The sequence below is a fragment of the Littorina saxatilis genome, linkage group LG2, assembly GCF_037325665.1.
Source record: "Littorina saxatilis isolate snail1 linkage group LG2, US_GU_Lsax_2.0, whole genome shotgun sequence".
In the NCBI taxonomy this organism is placed as follows: Eukaryota; Metazoa; Mollusca; class Gastropoda; order Littorinimorpha; family Littorinidae; genus Littorina; species Littorina saxatilis.
In genome coordinates this window covers 53,573,516-53,592,749 of record NC_090246.1, presented here as the reverse complement: position 1 = coordinate 53,592,749, position 19,234 = coordinate 53,573,516, and the positions used below count along the sequence as shown (strand labels likewise).

General features: G+C 38.9%; 1 protein-coding gene across 1 annotated transcript; it reads left to right on the top strand.

The window, feature by feature from the left end:
• Window positions 1-184: 184 nt before the first annotated feature.
• Window positions 185-7,168, top strand: LOC138959259 (5'(3')-deoxyribonucleotidase, cytosolic type-like). The gene is made up of 5 exons (XM_070330661.1): window positions 185-583; window positions 1,073-1,173; window positions 1,671-1,731; window positions 2,212-2,326; window positions 4,076-7,168. The coding sequence occupies exons 1-5, from the start codon at window positions 272-274 to the stop codon at window positions 4,219-4,221; spliced, it is 735 nt and encodes a 244-aa protein (XP_070186762.1). The 5' UTR covers window positions 185-271; the 3' UTR covers window positions 4,222-7,168.
• The last annotated feature ends 12,066 nt before the right edge of the window (window positions 7,169-19,234 follow it).

The window sequence follows — 19,234 nt, the reverse complement described above, 5'->3', positions numbered from 1 at the left end:
GTAGGAAAGCGACCTTATGTGTTAAAACTCGTTTAGACATTTAATAAATATTATTCATCCTTTGTATTAAGTATTCACATACAAGAATAACTAAACGAAAGAGAAAATTCAGTCCTTATATTTTTGTCTTTTCTTTTCCCTTTTTCTTTGTCAAAATAGGTTACAATTTTGTTCCCCGGTAAAATGGAGTAGTGTCCCTTGGAATGCAAAAAGTTGTCTGCTGCAGGTTGCTTCCTGTTGTGAAAGCGATGCTTTCGGTTCTGATTTCGCAATGATATTATGCTTGTGTTTGAGAAAGATATCACCTCGAGTATTTTTAAACACAAACCAGCAGCTACTGTTTAAAAAAAGAGGCATTATGAGTACAAGGACGCGAAAAAGTACACATGCACATAGGACGTTTGGCAGCTCTCAGAAACGTCTGAGAGTTCTTGTCGACATGGACCAAGTGCTCTGTGATTTTGAAGGCAGTTTTCTGGTCAAATACCGGGAGAAGTACCCGGAGGAACCGTTTATCCCACTTGAAGAACGGAATACATTCTACATTGCAGATCAGTACGCAAAGCTAGAGCCAGACATGCAGGTGTGTGTACCCAAAATATCTTATTGCCACCTGTGTGTTTGGGTGTGCATGTGTGTGTGTGCGTGTGTGCGCGCGTGAGGGGAATGTTTATAAACTTTATTTCCCTGTAGATAAAATACCCACAAAGCCATGTAAAATAGTGAGTTTATTTTAGTCAAGTCTAATCAGACCTGTAGCAATTTTCATCTGTCAGATATATATGTGTTTTAATATAGCCTTAAATACTGACCAACTATTTTGTGAAAACTAAACCAGGAAAAGAAAGTGTTTCTGCTCACTTGCTTTTAATGATGACATTTTATTTATATTATTCTGATGTTTTGATGACTCAGTATGTGTGTGTGTCTGTGTCTGTGTGTGTCTGTGTGTGTACATATGTGTGTGTGTGTGTACATATGTGTGTGTGTGTACATATGTGTGTGTGTGTGTGTGTTTGTACATGTGTGTATGTGTGTGTGTGTGGCGGGGGGGGGGGGTCTATCACTGCAGGACAAAGCAAGAGACATCTGGAATGCTGAAGGGTTTTTCCTCAACTTGCCTGAAATAAAAGGAGGCTGTCAGGCTTTGACTGAGATGTCTCAGATGGAAGAGTAAGTCGGTTTGCTGTATAACTATGCATCATATTCAGCTGCCTATAGATCTGTTCAGTTGTTTAAGTACTGAAGTAATTCATGTAGAAAAGCAATCACTCTCAAAAAAAGCTGATGGCTGAACAAATCTTTGGATTCATAGGTACTTCAGTAAGATAAATTTTTTTTAGTGATCACGGGCAAATAACTTAATGTGTTTGTTGATATAGAGGTTAAGAGATAGAGGTTATGGATATGTATACTGTGTGGCTATGAGGATTGCACGTGTGCACAAGGACTGATAAAGCTATTCATAAGTAATATTTGGTTTGTTTTTAAATTTGGAATTTATATATATATATACATGTTATTTTGAAGTAAAATATATTTGTGAAAATAACTTTTCCTGTGAATTTCTATGAGTGTGTGTGCATACACAAATGTGTGTTGTATGTCTGTTAATCTGTGTTTGGAAAAAGAAAACAAATTATAAATGTTTTTCTTCTTTTTCACAACAGTGTTGATGTTTTCATTTGCACCAGTCCTCTGACATTCTACAAGTACTGTCTGCAGGAAAAGGTACAGTTTTACTCATGTACTGTAATCGCTACATATAAATGTTCAGACGGTTACTAATTTCTTCAAACTGATTCATTTTGCAAAATATTGAAATTAACCTTGAACATTTTACCATCACAAAATACTGAAATCAAAGATATATATAAGTATATCATTCCTCTCATTTAAACTTATATATTGTATATCACCGTAGATCTGTCCAGATGTTCTAATTTAACATTGTTGTGTGCGTAGGATGGAATTTTATTCTTGCTGAATAAATTTCATAACTCACACCTCCCGTGTCAATCTTTGAAATAATGTTTGCCTTTTGGTTGAAATAATACGTACATGTATACCTTATCCTTTTTTTTCGACATTTTTTTTCTAGCTTTCTGCCGTCTGAATCTCACCATTGTGTAACGACAAGAAATGAATTACTTATGTTGATATAAAGATGTTCTGTATCAGTGTCTGTTAGCTGTATGCTTTTCTTCTCAGTTCAAATGGGTGGAGGATCATCTAGGACCAGACTGGATCAGCAGACTTGTGATCACAAAAGACAAGACCATGGTCCACGGGGATGTTCTTATTGATGACAAGCCAAGGATACGGGGTATACTGTCTTCCATTTTTATATTTAGTCAAGTTTTGACTAAATATTTTAACATCGAGGGGGAATCGAAACGAGGGTCGTGGTGTATGTGCGTGTGTGTGTGCGTGTGTGCGTGTGTGTGTGTGTGTAGAGCGATTCAGACTAAACTACTGGACCGATCTTTATGAAATTTGACATGAGAGTTCCTGGGTATGAAATCCCCGAACGTTTTTTTCATTTTTTTGATAAATGTCTTTGATGACGTCATATCCGGCTTTTCGTGAAAGTTGAGGCGGCACTGTCACGCCCTCATTTTTCAACCTAATTGGTTGAAATTTTGGTCAAGTAATCTTCGACGAAGCCCGGACTTCGGTATTGCATTTCAGCTTGGTGGCTTAAAAATTAATTAATGACTTTGGTCATTAAAAATCGGAAAATTGTAAAAAAAATAAAAATTTATAAAACGATCCAAATTTACGTTCATCTTATTTTCCATCATTTGCTAATTCCAAAAACATATAAATATGTTATATTCGGATTAAAAACAAGCTCTGAAAATTAAATATATAAAAATTATTATCAAAATTAAATTGTCGAAATCAATTTAAAAACACTTTCATCTTATTCCTTGTCGGTTCCTGATTCCAAAAACATATAGATATGATATGTTTGGATTAAAAACACGCTCAGAAAGTTAAAACAAAAAGAGGTACAGAAAAGCGTGCTATCCTTCTTAGCGCAACTACTACCCCGCTCTTCTTGTCAATTTCACTGCCTTTGCCATGAGCGGTGGACTGACGATGCTACGAGTATACGGTCTTGCTGAAAAATGGCATTGCGTTCAGTTTCATTCTGTGAGTTCGACAGCTACTTGACTAAATATTGTATTTTCGCCTTGCGCGACTTGTTATTTTTATTTTTTATTTTTTTTAAATGGAAATAGTGAAAACTTTTTGCCTCTGTGTGTGTGTGTGTGTCTCCCCATGTCTGTCTGTATGGCCATAAGTATACGTGTCTGTGTGCCAATGCATGTTAATACAATTTTTTTATTTTTTTTATTTGTACTACATGTATGTAGAGAGAACAGTAGATTTGTTTTGTCTTGTTTTCCCTTCCAATACAAATAATTTCTGCTCACAATCTCAGATAAAATTATATGCCCAGGCTTTTACATGATCATGCTGACTACTTCATGTGCTAAGCTTAAATTTGTTAGAAGAATTAATTTTCTTATTGACACACAAGTGGCCTTTACGAAACTAATTTATAAAAAATCACACAAAAATCCCAGTCTACATTTTGTAGGGTTGGTTTAAGTGGTGGGATTGGCCTTATCCAATCTAGCATGGCCAGATCTGAGGTGATCGATTAGCTAAGAAGGACTGAACCTTTAATGATTTCTATTCTCTGTATAGCAGTTAGAATGTATACAAAGGCAGCTAGTGATGACAAAGGAAGATGGTTTTCTCAGTTGCATATAACTCGCCAATAAGCTCCATTTGTATCAAAACAATAGACAGTAAAACGAGGCACAGTGTTGAAACTGTATCTTTCTTATGTGTCTGTTGCTAACATTATGAATTAATGAAGGTTCATTTACGGAATCTATGCTCTTTTTTTTATCAACCATATGTTCTTGCATGTGTTGTCCCCTCTTATATCCAACCAAACACTATATGTTTTGGCACTTTAAGTGGTTGTTCCATATGGTTCCCCTTAAAGATAGCTTTCATTAACAAAATGTAAATATTCAAGTATCTGTCACTGTAGGTGTGCGTGATCCCCCGTCCTGGAAGCAGGTGCTCTTCACTGCCCCCTACAATCAGAAAGTGGACCTCCGAGGCAGGCAACGCTTGAACACCTGGACAGATGACTGCTGGAGGGATATTATAGAAGATTTTAAGAAGAGAATATGATTTTAGTCTGTGTAGTGCCAGATATTCTCCACATGTAATGTGGTGTGTGTGTGTGTGTGTTCCGTGTTAAAAAAAAGGCATTTGCCTGTTTTAAAGAACCACTACAAAGTGGCGTACATGTACAGTCCCCGGCGAAAGAAACGCAACTCATTCGCGCCCACTGTTGCCAGTGATTTTTTTAGTCATTTTCAAATTGTCGTAAAATATGAACCAGATAAGGTAAATCAAAAAGAAAAACAGATTCGAAGAGTATATTTTACTGGCTCCACAATAAATACATAGTATTTAATCGTTTTTTATTTTTTACTTGTTCATAAATTGTGTTATACAGGGTAGGGGTCAAGCGAGTCGTGATTGCAGGCAAACGTGTCTCTCCAACATGCTACAAAAATCGTAAAAATACATATATTTTAACAAGGTAAAGACAATTTTGGAGGAAATTCATTTCTCAACAACACCATTTAATTATAATTATTTGCCAAAACGTTTAAGACTCTAAAAAATTAGTCCCGCAGTGGGGCACTGCGGTTATGAAATTAAAAGCCCCTCCTGTTTTTGGAACCGCAGGAGCTTTCTAGTTTGCTGTTAGGTAGATTTTTGGTTCCTCTTTCCTGTCATGCTCTCTTTTTCTTAATGAATTCTTTTCTTTTTTCTGCCTTCTTGCTCATTCACCTGTATTTTTTCCAAAAATCTCTTCTCTTGCCGCTTGTCTCGCGATTCATGTATAGTTTAATCTGTTAGTGTTCTGATGTAAGTCCAGCAGTAGATAGGTTAAGCCTATTTTAACATACTGGAAACTGGTAATCTTCCAGTAGGTATTAATTTAGTTTTACTAAAGCCTGCTGGGACACAAGTAATGGGTTAGTGCATTTGTAAACAGGAATCGCTTGACAAGTGGCCCCCTTCATCCCCCCCCTTCCTCGTCCTGATATGGCTCTGCGTAGTCGGCTGGACGTTAAGCAACAAATAAACAAACAAACAAACAAACTAAAAAGTTAGCAACGATCACTTAGACAGTGTTAAAAAGGGTTGTTTGGCAAAAGCTCATTCGCACGGAATCGATGTGATGATTTTTTTTTAGACAGGTGCTATTTGTGGCCAAGTGTCTGGTCTACACGGTTAGGCTATAACGAGAAACAAAAAAGTGGTTTATTTTTATTTTTTTATTTTTTAGCATCGATCGATTAGCGATAGTGATTCGTATGAAAGTACTTTGAAGCCAAACGCATACGTCCCCCCTCCCTTAACACTTTCGCGACGGGACACTGATAAATCAGTACCAGCGCTGACACGCCCATGGACGGGAAGCGCATTTTTCAGTACCAGCCATAGAGGGTACACGACTCGTGATTGCTTCCCGGTTTTTGAAGCTTGCAAATAAATTGAGTTGTTTCCCTTGATACACTTGGCGTCCCCTTCTGCCGTTTGCAAATCCGCCTGATTTGTGTGCGTTTTTGAGGAAAAAAAATGAATCAAAGGCGAGCCTTGTCTCGGGAGGAGATTCTCCGGATGTTGGACATAGAGGATCCCGTAGAGCATGATTCGGACGTATCGTTTTCGCCTCACGAAAGCGATACAAGCAGTGAAAGTGAGGAAGAAACAGTCCCGTTGTTGCTAGTACGAGTCGGCAAACTACACGTGGTTGGCGGTGATACTGCTAGACGAACATGTATCTCGGAATCGTGCAGGAGCTATGGGGGCGTGGCAGCACTGATAACAATGGATGGCTGGAGCCTTCAAATCCTTTTGGAATTGTTCATAGGTGTACAGTTGGTACTTTGTTGTGAAAATGTGACTTATATTCAATATGGATTACCTAGACATCATTTGGTGAGTGTTAGATCTACAGTTTTGTTTCATTTGAGTCAGGATGCTGTGAGTGAATGCGTGATTTGCTTGTTTTTTTCTTTGTACTGTCTCCATATTTCTGTGTACAATGTTAACAATATTTCAGCTAATTCATAGGTTTTACACCTTGTTTGGTTATAACATTATTTATAATACTTTCTGTTAAAAAATAACTTTTAAAAAAAGCAGTAGAAAATAAAACACACACAAAAAAACGTTAAAAAACACAAATTATCCCCCTTTCACCCCCCTTTCACCCCCCTTTGCTAAAACAAATCGCGTGACAAACTTATAAATAGCACGACTGAACTGGGCATCCATTTTTGAATTAGTACACAAAATTTGGTGGTGATTGGACTTAATTCAAGCTTGCTAGACAGATTTCTTTACAGTTACTGATTTTTGGGAAGTTTCTTGGTGGCAAGCTTGGGCAGGCAGGACGTAAACGCCGTGGCAGTGCTAGTCACAATAGTGTTAACACATATTTACACACAAATGCACAGAAATACACACACACAGACACACACATCCATACATACAGATAAACAAACAGACAGACACACGAACAAAGTCGCGATGTGCAGGAACGCTACGCAGTGCCAAAATGGACGCCAACTGTCACTTTGATGATCGCTGTCCCCTTGGATCCAAGAAGGATGAAATAATCATGATGTGTAGCCTACCTATCTAATACGAGCTAGCATTTTGATCCCATGACAAACTCAGGAACTGGTATCGAAAGATATACCACAGAATATGCACTGTGGAGTTATGCATTCCAGAGTTTACCAATTAATCTTTGCTATGCTGGATACTTGAATGTTGTATGGAAAGCAAATGCCTGTTGTCTGACTTCCTCCTTGAGTTGGTCATAGGAACATGTGCAAATGAAAGGCAGGTAGAACTGATTGCTTCCGCTTTTGTATTCATGGCTTTGTTTATTTTTGTTGGTTGATTATATTTTACTATTTAAGTGTATTTCCGATGTGTTTGTGTGTGTGTAGGTGCGTGTGTGCGTCCGTGCGTGCGTGTGTTGTACATCATCGTGAGCTTATACGGAAAATGGTGATTAATAAATCTTCATTGCATTGTACTTTCATTTCCTATTCGTTGCCTTCCTGAAACAGAACAAACATGGTTTTTTTTAATAATTTTTACATTTAGTAAAGGCATAGGGCAGCTGTAATAGTAATACATGTACGTGCCTTTGTTTTTGGAGTGCATCTTCAATTGAGTCGTCTGAGATTTTTAAATCATAAAGCAAACAGTGCAGGCAAGATATATATATATATATATATATACTAGAGGAATACCCGGCTTCGCCGGGGTGAATCGCGAGACAGAGACAGACAGCGTGGCGGTTCATCACAATCACCTCTGCAAGCGAAGTCCTGTCACACGGGATTGAGAATTTTAGAGCTTATTTCTTAGCCCTATATTTTCTGTTGTGGCTTCTCAAATGCCAGAACATACAGACAGACAAAAGCCGCTAGACCCCATCACAAACAGAACTCTACAATCAACAGGTTTTTTCCCACACACACAGACAAACACACACACAGAGAAGCCGTATATATATAATATGTATATCTATATCTATAAATATATAGAGATAGGTGAGTGTATTTTTTGCGTGGCTATAAATTGATTCGACCTTTTCACTTTGACAGTACGAACAACTTACGGGTGCAAGGGAAGCGTTCTGGACAGCGCAGTGACATTCTAAAAATAGTACCTCAGAAACGGGAATTTGGGGTGAACGGTGCGACAGAGACAGACAGCGTGGCGGTTCACCACAATCACCTTTGAAAGGCGAAGTCCTGTCAAACGGGATTGAGAATTTTAGAGCTTATTTCTTAGCCCTATATTATATGCTGTGGCTTCTCACATGCCAGAACATACAGACAGACAAAAGCCGCTAGACCCCATCACAAACAGAACTCTATAATACATAGGTTTTTGCCTACACACACACACAAACACACACACACACAGAGAAGCCGTATATATATATGCATATCTGTATCTATAAATATATAGAGATAGGTGAGAGTGTATTTTTCGCGTGGCTATAAATTGATTCGACCTTTTCACTTTGACAGTAAGAACAACTTACGGGTGCAAGGGAAGCGTTGTGGACAGCGCAGTGGACAGCGCAGTGACATTCTAAAAATAGTAATAGTAACTTAGAACTGAACGGGAAAGCCACACGAAGGAAGGGAGATAAACGCCAAACACTGGAGAAGATAAGGAAGAGTTACTTATAATGGTGAAATGAACGCAAAAACGAAAATGAGTTCAGCGCTGCGCGCTGAGAGCCCGTGTTGAAATATCTCATCGATGATATTGTGTCCGGGGTGTAGCTGAATACGGTGTCCAAATTTGAAAAAGATCCACCGAGAACTTTGGCGTTGTGATGTGGTGTAGCGGCTATGGTGTGTCGGTATGGGGGCCCGGGTAAGCTGAGGTGGAACCAAAATCGGTTCCGCGCTGCGCGCTGAGAGCACTTGTTGAAATATCTCATCGATGAGGTTGTGTCCGGGGTCTCTCTGAATAAGCCCACCAAATTTGAAGCAGATCCATCGAGAACCTTGGCCGCGCATCGCGCACAGACACACAGACAGACAGACAGACAGACAGACACTAGTCGTATATATATATAGATATGAAGCGAGGAAGGCAATCTGTTGTCTACCTGGTCATAAACACACACACACACACACACACATACACGCCGCGCACGCACGCGCGCGCACACGCACACGCACTCCATACACGTACACACACACACACACACCGGCATAGTAGTTTATCTGTGTGTGTGTGTGTGTGTGTGTGTGTGTGTGTTTACTCTACTGCTACTGACATTGCACCACCGTCGCTATGGCTTGTGTCCAGAATTGATTCCGTGTTTCACAATGGCCGGCGTAGGCACCCGGGCAATGTTGGTTCCACTTTGCACCTCGGTTTCTCAGCCAGAATTTCTTTTAGTTCCAAGACATGACCAGATTATCCCTCGGTAATGCCGTTTTTCAGCTAAAACCCAAATCTCAGGACATTTATATTGCCTCGACCTTAGTTTTAATTATTTTTTCCAGACCGAGTTTTTCCTTCTGTAATAAGCGATTGCCAGACGAGTGATTACAAAGAAAAAACGCAGAAACATTGAAAACTGGACTCACCTATAGACAGTTGTCTCAACATACACAACACACGGGACGTTTCGATTTAAAGTTCGTTTTCAGTAAAATGACATAGGATGTTAAAAATAAGACAAAAGAAGACATTGACAGAATATACAGTATAGTATATATAGCCTATAGTATATACTGACGAAAAATTTATTTTTTCCTTTCTTTCTTTCTTTCTTTCTTTCTTTCTTTTTCTTTCTTTCCGTCTTTTTCTTTCTTTCCTTCTTTCTGTCTGTCTGTCTTTCTTTCTTTCTTTCTTCTTTCTCTCTCTTTCTTTCGAGTCTTTCTTTGTTTCTTTATTTCTTTCTTATCACTGGGTTGTTGTTTTTTTCTTGACAATTTTGTGTGGATTTTTACATTTTTCTTTCTTCCTTACCAGTGTTTTAGCCCCAGAAGTTCAGTAAAGGAGAAAACTGACAAGACCTCCACTGACCATCCTCCTACGCGGCTGTACGTGCTATAGATATTGACCCGTACCGTGTGAATCTCTAATGAATAATTTATGTTTATTGTTCAGACCTCATCCCTCTGATCTCCAGTGTCTTGCCTGGTCTCTAGGTCGGTACTAATCACTGAAATATAAATGAAGCACCGAACGTCACCACACGAAACCGTAGCTACCATTCAAAACAAGAGTGCGTTAATCGCGCTAAGATATTTCATCGGTTCAGTGAACCTTTTGTATTAAGCGTGGCGCTAAATTCCCCTTCCCTAACGCATAATTATAAAATCAGCATTGAATTGGATTGATTAGCAACAATTAAGCTATAGCAACAAAAAGGAATAGCTTGTTAAAAGAAAAAAAGAAGCCTACAGGAATAAAAGGACGGGTGGGGACGAAGAACTTGAAAGCAAAAGAAGATCGATGGGCCCTGTTAGAACTGCATTGATGACATCGCTGTTTTGTAATTTTAACACAGACACACGCACTCACACACACACACACACACACACACACACACACACACACACACACACACACACACACACACACACATTGGGGGAGTGTCGGGGGACAATGTCATTCAAATCAGGTTAAGGCGACAACAGCCAGCCGAACAAATCATTTATTTTAATCTCACTGTTAAACTGGTGTTGGTTTGTTTGGTAGTTTGTTTGTTTGTATGCTAGTGTGCTTCTTCGTTTGCTTTTGTTTGCTTGCTGGCATGTTTGTCTTACTTGGTTACTTGCTTTGCAGTTAGCGTAAAGATAGGTCAGTTGTTTTTACCAAGACTTCTTGTCAGTGTACCATATTTTATACATAAAACTTATGTTCATGTATTTTTTTTATAAATATATATATATATATATTTTTTTGGGGGGGGTGGGGGGGGGGTTAGTTAATAAACGTCACCAAGAGAATCTACATGAAAACTCAAGTCTGCGCTTGCTTAAAAATTGTATTTTGTATGAAATTTACAAAGTACCACTAAATTTCTTCTTGGATGCAGTCATTGAGTGTTATGAAAAAGTATGGGAACCTTTTTTTTTTTCTTATCCGAGCAGATTTATAGCTTTCGGGGTGTGAAAACAGTCAGCCAAATAAAAAGAAGTCAAAAGAACTCAAACTTTCACAAGTAGACAGAAACCAAGGAGTCAGTAAGACATATTTTTGGAGAGGACACGCACATAGAGAACGACTGTAAGTCTGTAAGAGTAAGAATCTAAATGCACATAAATGTAGTTTAACCAACATTTGAATCAGACCCGCAGACTTTTCGGCATTTTTTTTCGGAAATGAGACAGTCCTTGGCGTCACCTTTCCTCCACCATGAAAAAATTCGGCCAGTCTAAGTGCCGAAATGATGGCAAAGTTTTCGGCGATTTGAAATAAGTTTTCGTCGACTGCTAACACCTAACGACATCACTGCACCGTAAAAACCCATTGCTCGATATAATTTGTGAAGATGTTGTTGGGCTCATTAGTTCGATATTGATTATAGCTTGCATTCTGGGCCAGACCTAAAACCAAATGTAGGTTACCACTGAATTGTGACGGAGTATATTTTAACAGGTCGGCTTTAGTTTGAAAATCTGATTACCTTAGTTGTTACTTTTCGTGTTAATTGCTTTGTGTCGATTTTGATTTTGATCGTTGTAGGTTTTTTTTAAGTGTTTGTTTTGCCTCTTTTATTTTCAAAAAAAGAAAACGAATTATTTTTAGTTGTAAGTGTTAATTTACTTTCTTTTATTTATTTTCGTTTGGTGTTGTTTGGTTTAGTTCGTGTTAGTTGAGTTTAGTTTACATTTATTGTAAGTTAGATTTAGCTCAGTTTAGTTTGCTTTTAACAACGTTTCATTTCTGTTTACATACTTATGAAATTACATACATTTTTAAATATGAAAACAACTACAAGCCTACGGCATATAGTGGTGTCTTCAAATCGAAGTTACAATCAGAAATGAATATGCAAATGGAAGACAGTCAGGTTATTACGTAATATGTAAAAACAGCCAATTTGTTTGGTTTAGTTTTGTTGAGTTTAGTTTAGTTTAGTAAAGTTTGGTTTTAGTTAAGTTTAGTTTAGTTTAGTTTAGTTTAGTTTAGTTTAAGTTAGTTTGTTTTGTTAACATGGGTTTTGTTTCGTTTTGTATCGATTTATCTTGATTTTTTTACACCCCCGGTATAGGGGTGTGTATAGGTTTCACTCGATGTGTTTGTTTGTTTGTGTTCGCATATAGATCTCAAGAATGAACGGACCGATCGTCACCAAACTTGGTGAACAGGTTCTATACATTCCTGAGACAGTCCTAACAAAAATTGGGACCAGTCAAACACACGGTTAGGGAGTTATTGGTGGATTAAGATTAAAAGTGACATATTAATGGTCAAAGGGAAATAACCATTCTCACTGCCACCAACCTCGACGTACCCTTTACGCGAATAAACATTCTGACTTCTGACTTCTGACTTCTGGGTTCTGACTTCAGACTTCAGACTTCAGACTTCTGACTTCTGACTTCAGACTTCTGACTTCTGACTTCTGACTTCTGACTTCTGACTGTCTCTCTGTCTCTCTGTCTCTCTGTGTCTGTGTCTGTCTCTCTCTCTCTCTCTCTCTCTCTCTCTCTCTCTCTCTCTCCGCATGTAATAAAGTTCTGAGTTCTCTGACGGGGGTGTTTTTCCTACCTCGGAGGAATTTCTTGTTGTTATTTATTTTTCATTCACTTAATATGAGTTACTGAACCTGCAGTCACGGAATCATATATGAGTTACAGAAGGCGAGTTAAAAGACAAAATCCCCCGGCATGAACATACCAACCCGGCGCCTCACAGGCTGAACAGACACACCCGCTCCTCACCGAGAAAATCCCCAAAGCGCTAATGACCACAAAACCCCAAGGTACCCCGTGCGATCAAACGTACCTGATGGCAAAAACAACAAGAAATTGACAATATCAAAGAAACAGGAAGTTGTACACCTGTTGGTACAGGTAAACAAAATAATAGTGTTGATGTGTCCTGTTAAATTGTCTTTTCGGCGTTTGTACATAAATGGGAGATAACAACTATCGCAATATCAAGGAAGAAGATTGTTGTGAAAGTAATGCAATAATGAATAAGAGCTCAATAATGAATAAGACCTATTGGCTTAACAGAAAGGAAGAAGGCTACTCTACCTTTATGGAAGTGATGCAATAATACTGGTATTGGTGACATAAATATGTTTTCCACCAAGAAACCGATCGATCAACCAAGGAACCAAAAGACAGAGCGAGCGATAGACGTTGCAACAGGTAGGAATGGTATTGTTTTTGGTCTGAATGAGCGTCATACAGTGGCATGTCACAGTGTAGAAGGGAAAGTAGTAAAAGTAGTTATAAATAGAAATGAATGAAATCAAAGTGTATGATTCAAATAACTTTATTTAAAATTATCACTGAGTCACAAAATAATAAAGCAAGAAAGAATACAGTGTTAGTGAAACTGTTGTAAATGGCAAAATGCTGTTGCCATGAATACACATTTGAATGCTAGTAATGTAGCACCAATATATGACCCATTGTCACACTTAAACGAAGCTCTGGCTGACTTTGTTGAGGATGTGGCCAGGTTTCCTGGGAGGGCAGTAGTCAATGTAAAAGACTATTTCTTTGAAAAAACATATACCATCTAAAGAATGGAAGTAGACTTGATCCGACAACATTTGTGTTGGCCATTGTACCAATCATGAAGTACACGATTTTTTGCAGTCACTGTCTTTTCCCCAGTAAATTTTCGAGTCAGGCGGACCTTTGACCCAGTACATTTCCCGGTAACAGCCATGCAATTCCAGGAAGCGCTGTTGTGTTGAGGCCTTGTTAAGGTTAATTTTTTCAAAAAAATACTTGTTGAAGTTATTATTATCCAAGCGAAGCGAGCGAAGCGAGCGAAGCTAGGTTGGTCCCACACTAGAGTTGATTTCAACCAAATGATGTGTGTGTGTGTGTGTGTGTGTGTGTGTTAGAACCCCTAAAACTTTCACAGTTTTGACTCGACTACAACAAAAATTGGCACAGGCAATGTTATTGATCCCAGGAAGGTTTTAAGACATAAATCGTTTTGATCCGACATCGACAACGGCAGTTACAAGCGCTTCCAATTTCTAAGTCATAACAAAGAAGGTCAAACCCAGGTCAAGAAGACAATCATCAAAACTCATGACGTCAAACTCATGACATCATTCTCTTCAACACAAGGAGCTGAATTCAAAATGTTATGACATCTTCCATGACGTCAAACTTGAGGATTCCATTTCCAAGCTAAAGTCTTTGTGTACATCAAATCTGGTAGCACGAGATGTTGTAAGAGACACCGTGAATTACTTGCAATCCTGGTGAGTTGGTTGATATGATGGACGACGACAACGACAACAACAACAACAACAACAACAACAACAACACCTCCACCACCAACAACAAAAAAAACACCACCACCACCACCACCACCACTAACAACAACAACAACAACAACAACAACAACAACTACAACGACACCACCACCACAACCACCACAACCACCAACAACGAGATGTTGTAAGAGACACCGTGAATTACTTGCAATCCTGGTGAGTTGGTTGATATGATGGACGACGACAACAACAACAACAACAACACCTCCACCACCAACAACAAAAAAACAACACCACCACCACCACCACTAACAACAACAACAACAACAACTACAACGACACCACCACCACAACCACCAACAACAAAAATCCATTAAAAACCGTTATTTTCCATTTCTCAACCGATTTTTATGAACATTTGTGAAAAGGTCCGTTGTCCCTTACTGAAGATATCGAGATTTTGGACGAGACTTCGTTATTTACTTGTAATCAGGTAATCTAGGTGTACATCAAATCTCGTAGCACGAGATGTTGGACGAGACTTCGTCATTTGCTTGTAATCAGGTAATCTTGGTGTACATGAAATCTGGTAGCACGAGATGTTGGACGAGACTTCGTTATTTACTTGTAATCAGGTAATCTAGGTGTACATCATATCTCGTAGCACGAGATGTTGGACGAGACTTCGTCATTTGGTTGTAATCGCTCTCTCTCTCTCTCTCTCTCTCTCTCTCTCTCTCTCTCTCTCTCTCTCTCTCTCTCTCTCTCTCTCTCTCTGCCAAACATATATGCATTTACCATCCAAAGCACTGCATTTTCCGAGGAAAGATATCATCATAAACAGAGAGAGAGAGAGAGAGAGAGAGAGAGAGAGAGAGAGAGAGAGAGAGAGAGAGAGAGAGAGAGAGAGAGAGAGAGAGTAAACAAGTATGAAACAATAACAACAAAACAACAACAAGAACATTACACACAAAAAAGGACAGTATTGTCATCAAAACAACAACAACAACAAACACAACAGGAACAACAACAACCACAACAACTGACAAGATTTCTAGGTGTGGAACCTCTCTCTCTCTCTCTCTCTCTCTCTCTCTCTCTCTCTCTCTCTCTCTCTCAACTTTGATGGCTCCTTCGCTTGGGGTATGCAGTGCCAGGTCGTGCCGAAGGCACTGCACTTCTACTTAATTATTATTATTATCATATTATGTTGAAGTAACACGCCGTACAAGCCGTTACGCTGAATGCGTGGAGGTGTCGTTAGGGGGGGTGGAGAGAGAGTTGACTCTGATATCTATGAGGCCCTGTAAGCGTTACAGACGGTTTCGGTTTCGGTTTCGAAGGAAGGGAGACAAACCACAGCACGTCTTCCACAGGTTGATTTCTTCCCTTCTAGTGCAGGAATAAAAAATATTCATACGCAAATTGTTAGCAGATGTTAAGATTTTAAGTACAACAATGTTAAAATAGATGAATTTTTTCACATAAAAAATACACATGTTATTGTTTGTTTGAAAGACCCTGTTAAAAATAGACAACAAACTTTCAAGTTTGAAAAGAAAGTACTTTTTGTGTTGTCCGTTTGTGATAAAGTTCACCTGTGCTCTACAATGTCTCCCAAACTGACGACTATATTTTGTACTCATTTACATTGTACAGTGAAGGGTTCGACAGTGGTAGTCTATGAACTCATGCACATGTTTTTGTTAGAATTCAAATTCTTGTGACACACTTCTTCTTGTTCATTTCCTATGCCTGTGATTTGTTTGAGCACATTGTGAGGTATTTGACCAGACTACAAACGGAAACAAAGAACGAAAAACAAAAATAAAAACATGCACCAGCAATCACAGTCTAGTGCCCTCCAAAGAACACTCGCTGGGGAAAATCAAATTACAAAACTTCGAAAGCACTCACGAGAAACGCGCAAATTCGCAATCACTCCAAGTTCTTATAAAAAACGCTGGCGCTGGACCCGAGTACTCTTCAGACTGGCTCGCTCCCCCAGTATGAAAGTTTTTGTCTTGTGCACGTGGATTTAAAAAAAAATATATATATATTTATTTATTTTACACAATTAAAAAAATTATTAGAGTAAAATAAAACATGAAAACGTTCATAATAAGCAATAGTAAACAAGAATTAAAAAAATAAAAAAATTAAAAAAAATAGACCGCCCATGCCGGGAATCGAACCCGGATCACTTTGGCCATAGACGAATCGCTTTCCACCCGGACCACTTGGATTAAAAAAAAATAATAATAATAATAATATTTATTTATTTTACACAATTAAAAAAATTATTAGAGTAAAATAAAACATTAAAACGTTCATAATAAACAATAGTAAATAAGAATTAAAAAAAAAATAGACCGCCCATGCCGGGAATCGAACCCGGATCACTTTGGCCATAGACAGACGTGCTACGACAACTTTACTAGAGTTGTGCGCCTTGAATCACTGTGTGTATCTGTCGCTCTGTCTTTCAGTCTCACAGAGACCACACACTGCATTGTAGTTTCTTTGCCGAGACCAACGGCGACTTCCTGTCACGTGGTACATACGTCACAGAAATCCCCCATGAACAAAAATTTCTCCACCTGCAAGCTACTTACCCGACGCCAAAGACGAGCCGCTCAGGCGGCCCGTCAATCGGGCGGCCCGTCAACAAGTCGCGCAAGGCGAAATTACAACATTTAGTCAAGCTGTCGAACTAACAGAATGAAACTGAACTCACTGCATTTTTACAGCAAGAGCGTATACTCGTAGCATCGTCAGTCCACCGCTCGATGCAAAGGCGGGCAGTGAAATTGACAAGAAGAGCGAGGTAGTAGTTGCGCTGAGAAGGATAGCACGCTTTTCTTTATCTCTATTCTTTTTAACTTTCTGAGCGTGTTTTTAATCCAAACATATCACATCTATGTTTTTGGAATCAGGAACCCACAAGGAATAAGATGAAATTGTTTTTAAATCGATTTCGGAAATTTTATTTTAATAATAATTTTCATATTTTTAATTTTCAGAGCTTGTTTTTAATCCGAATATAACATATTTATATGTTTTTGGAATCAGAAAATGATGAAGAATAAGATGAACGTAACTTTGGATCGTTTTATAAAACACATTTTTTTTTTACAATTTTCAGATTTTTAATGACCAAAGTCATTGAATAATTTTTAAGCCACCAAGCTGAAATGCAATACCGAAGTCCGGCCTTCGTCGAAGATTGCTTGGCCAAAATTTCAATCAATTTGAATAAAAAAAAATGAGGGTGTGACAGTGCCGCCTCAACTTTTACAAAAAGCCGGATATGACGTCATCAAAGGTATTTATCGAAAAAAAGAAAAAAACCTCCGGGGATATCATTCCCAGGAACTCTCATGTAAAATTTCATAAAGATCGGTCCAGTAGTTTGGTCTGAATCGCTCTACACACACACACGCACAGACAGACACACACACATACACCACGACCCTCGTCTCGATTCCCCCTCTACGTTAAAACATTTAGTCAAAACTTGACTAAATGTAAAAAGCCGTCAGACGCTACAGATCAAGAAAAGAAAGACAATGACACTACAGATTTTCAGCAAACACTAGTACGTCCAGCCTTTGCTTGATAATCTTTTTTTATGTTCTTGGTTCAATACACAAGTAGTAGCTAGGTGGGCGTGGTAATGCGACAGGGTGGGAGGGTTTCGGGACATTGGTCAAGCAGCCTACGAGTTGCCGCGATCAGTAGCAGACGAGAGAAACAGCCAGGAAGACCAAAACGTGCAGGTCGACCCAGCTTCGCGGAAGGTCCACATTTCGTTTTCGTTTTCGTCCTGCGCGCATCACTGACACATAAGCAACAATAAGCGCAGCGAGATCTTCCTGGGCCTCGTAGAAGTTCTTTGGAAACACCTGAAACTTAGTTGGTCTCCGCGGCACGCGCTCGTCGCAGGAGTGATTAACTCGTCAGTCCCGCCTTGTTTTATTTACCTTCTTCACCAGGTGTCCGAGTGATCATGGCAACACTGACAGCGCACCCTTAAACGGGCGATGCTGCTCGTAAGATAGTATAACTGTTCCGGGTGGAAGGCAGAAGCGTCAGAGGTAGCATTGAGCGAAAAGTTACCCTGACGTCCAAGATGGACTTTCTAATTAATTGGTGCCGGACACTACTAGCCTTACTGCTGCTGACCACGCGATCGATATCAGGTCAGTAACTTGTTGTGCTGGACGTTTCGTGGGACTGTTCTTCCCGGAGAAGGTGTTGTTTTGTATTTTTGTTTTGCAAAAGCATCGCAAGACTAAATATGCTTTTAAAAAAAAAAGCAATAAAGAAACAAGTCGCGTGGGGCGAAATTACTACATTTAGTCAAGCTGTGGAACTCACAGAATGAAACTGAACGCACTGCATTTTTTCACAATGACCGTAGTCCGCCGCTTGTGCAAAACGGAGTGAAACTGACGAGCCTGTTTAGCGCGGTAGTGGTTTCGCTGTGCTGCATAGCACGCTTTTCTGTGCCTCTCTTCGTTTTAACTTTCTGAGCGTGTTTTTAATCCAAACATATCATATCTATATGTTTTTGGAATCAGGAACCGACAAGGAATAAGATGAAATTGTTTTTAAATCGATTTCGGAAATTTAATTTTGATCATAATTTTTATATTTTTTATTTTCAGAGCTTGTTTTTAATCAAAATATAACATATTTATATGTTTTTGGAATCAGGAAATGATGTAGAATAAGCTGAACGTAAATTTATATAAAAATAATTATTACAATTTTCAGATTTTTAATGACCAAAGTCATTAATTAATTTTTAAGCCACCAAGCTGAAATGCAATACAGAAGTCCGGCCTTCGTCGAAGATTGCTTTACAAAAACACACACACACACACACACACACACACACACACACACACACACACACACACACACACACACACACAGACACACATACACCACGACCCTCGTCTCGATTCCCCCTCTATGTTAAAACAAAACAAACAAGCAAGCAAACAAACACACATAAAGCACACGAAATACACCTTGTTGCTGCAGAAGCGAGAGGCGTTGCGATGACTGTGTATTTCTTTCTTTCTTTCTTTCTTTCGTTCTTTCTTTCTTTCATTCGTTCGTTCTTTCTTTCTT

What these genes read in the sequence shown, in the direction of transcription:
- LOC138959259 (XM_070330661.1), top strand. Translation starts at nt 272, where the DNA reads ATGATATTATGCTTGTGTTTGAGAAAGATATCACCTCGAGTATTTTTA. An exon ending in GAGATGTCTCAGATGGAAGA is followed by an intron (nt 1,174 to 1,670) that starts GTAAGTCGGTTT and finishes TTTTCACAACAG; the next exon opens with TGTTGATGTTTTCATTTGCA. An exon ending in AGTACTGTCTGCAGGAAAAG is followed by an intron (nt 1,732 to 2,211) that starts GTACAGTTTTAC and finishes TTTTCTTCTCAG; the next exon opens with TTCAAATGGGTGGAGGATCA.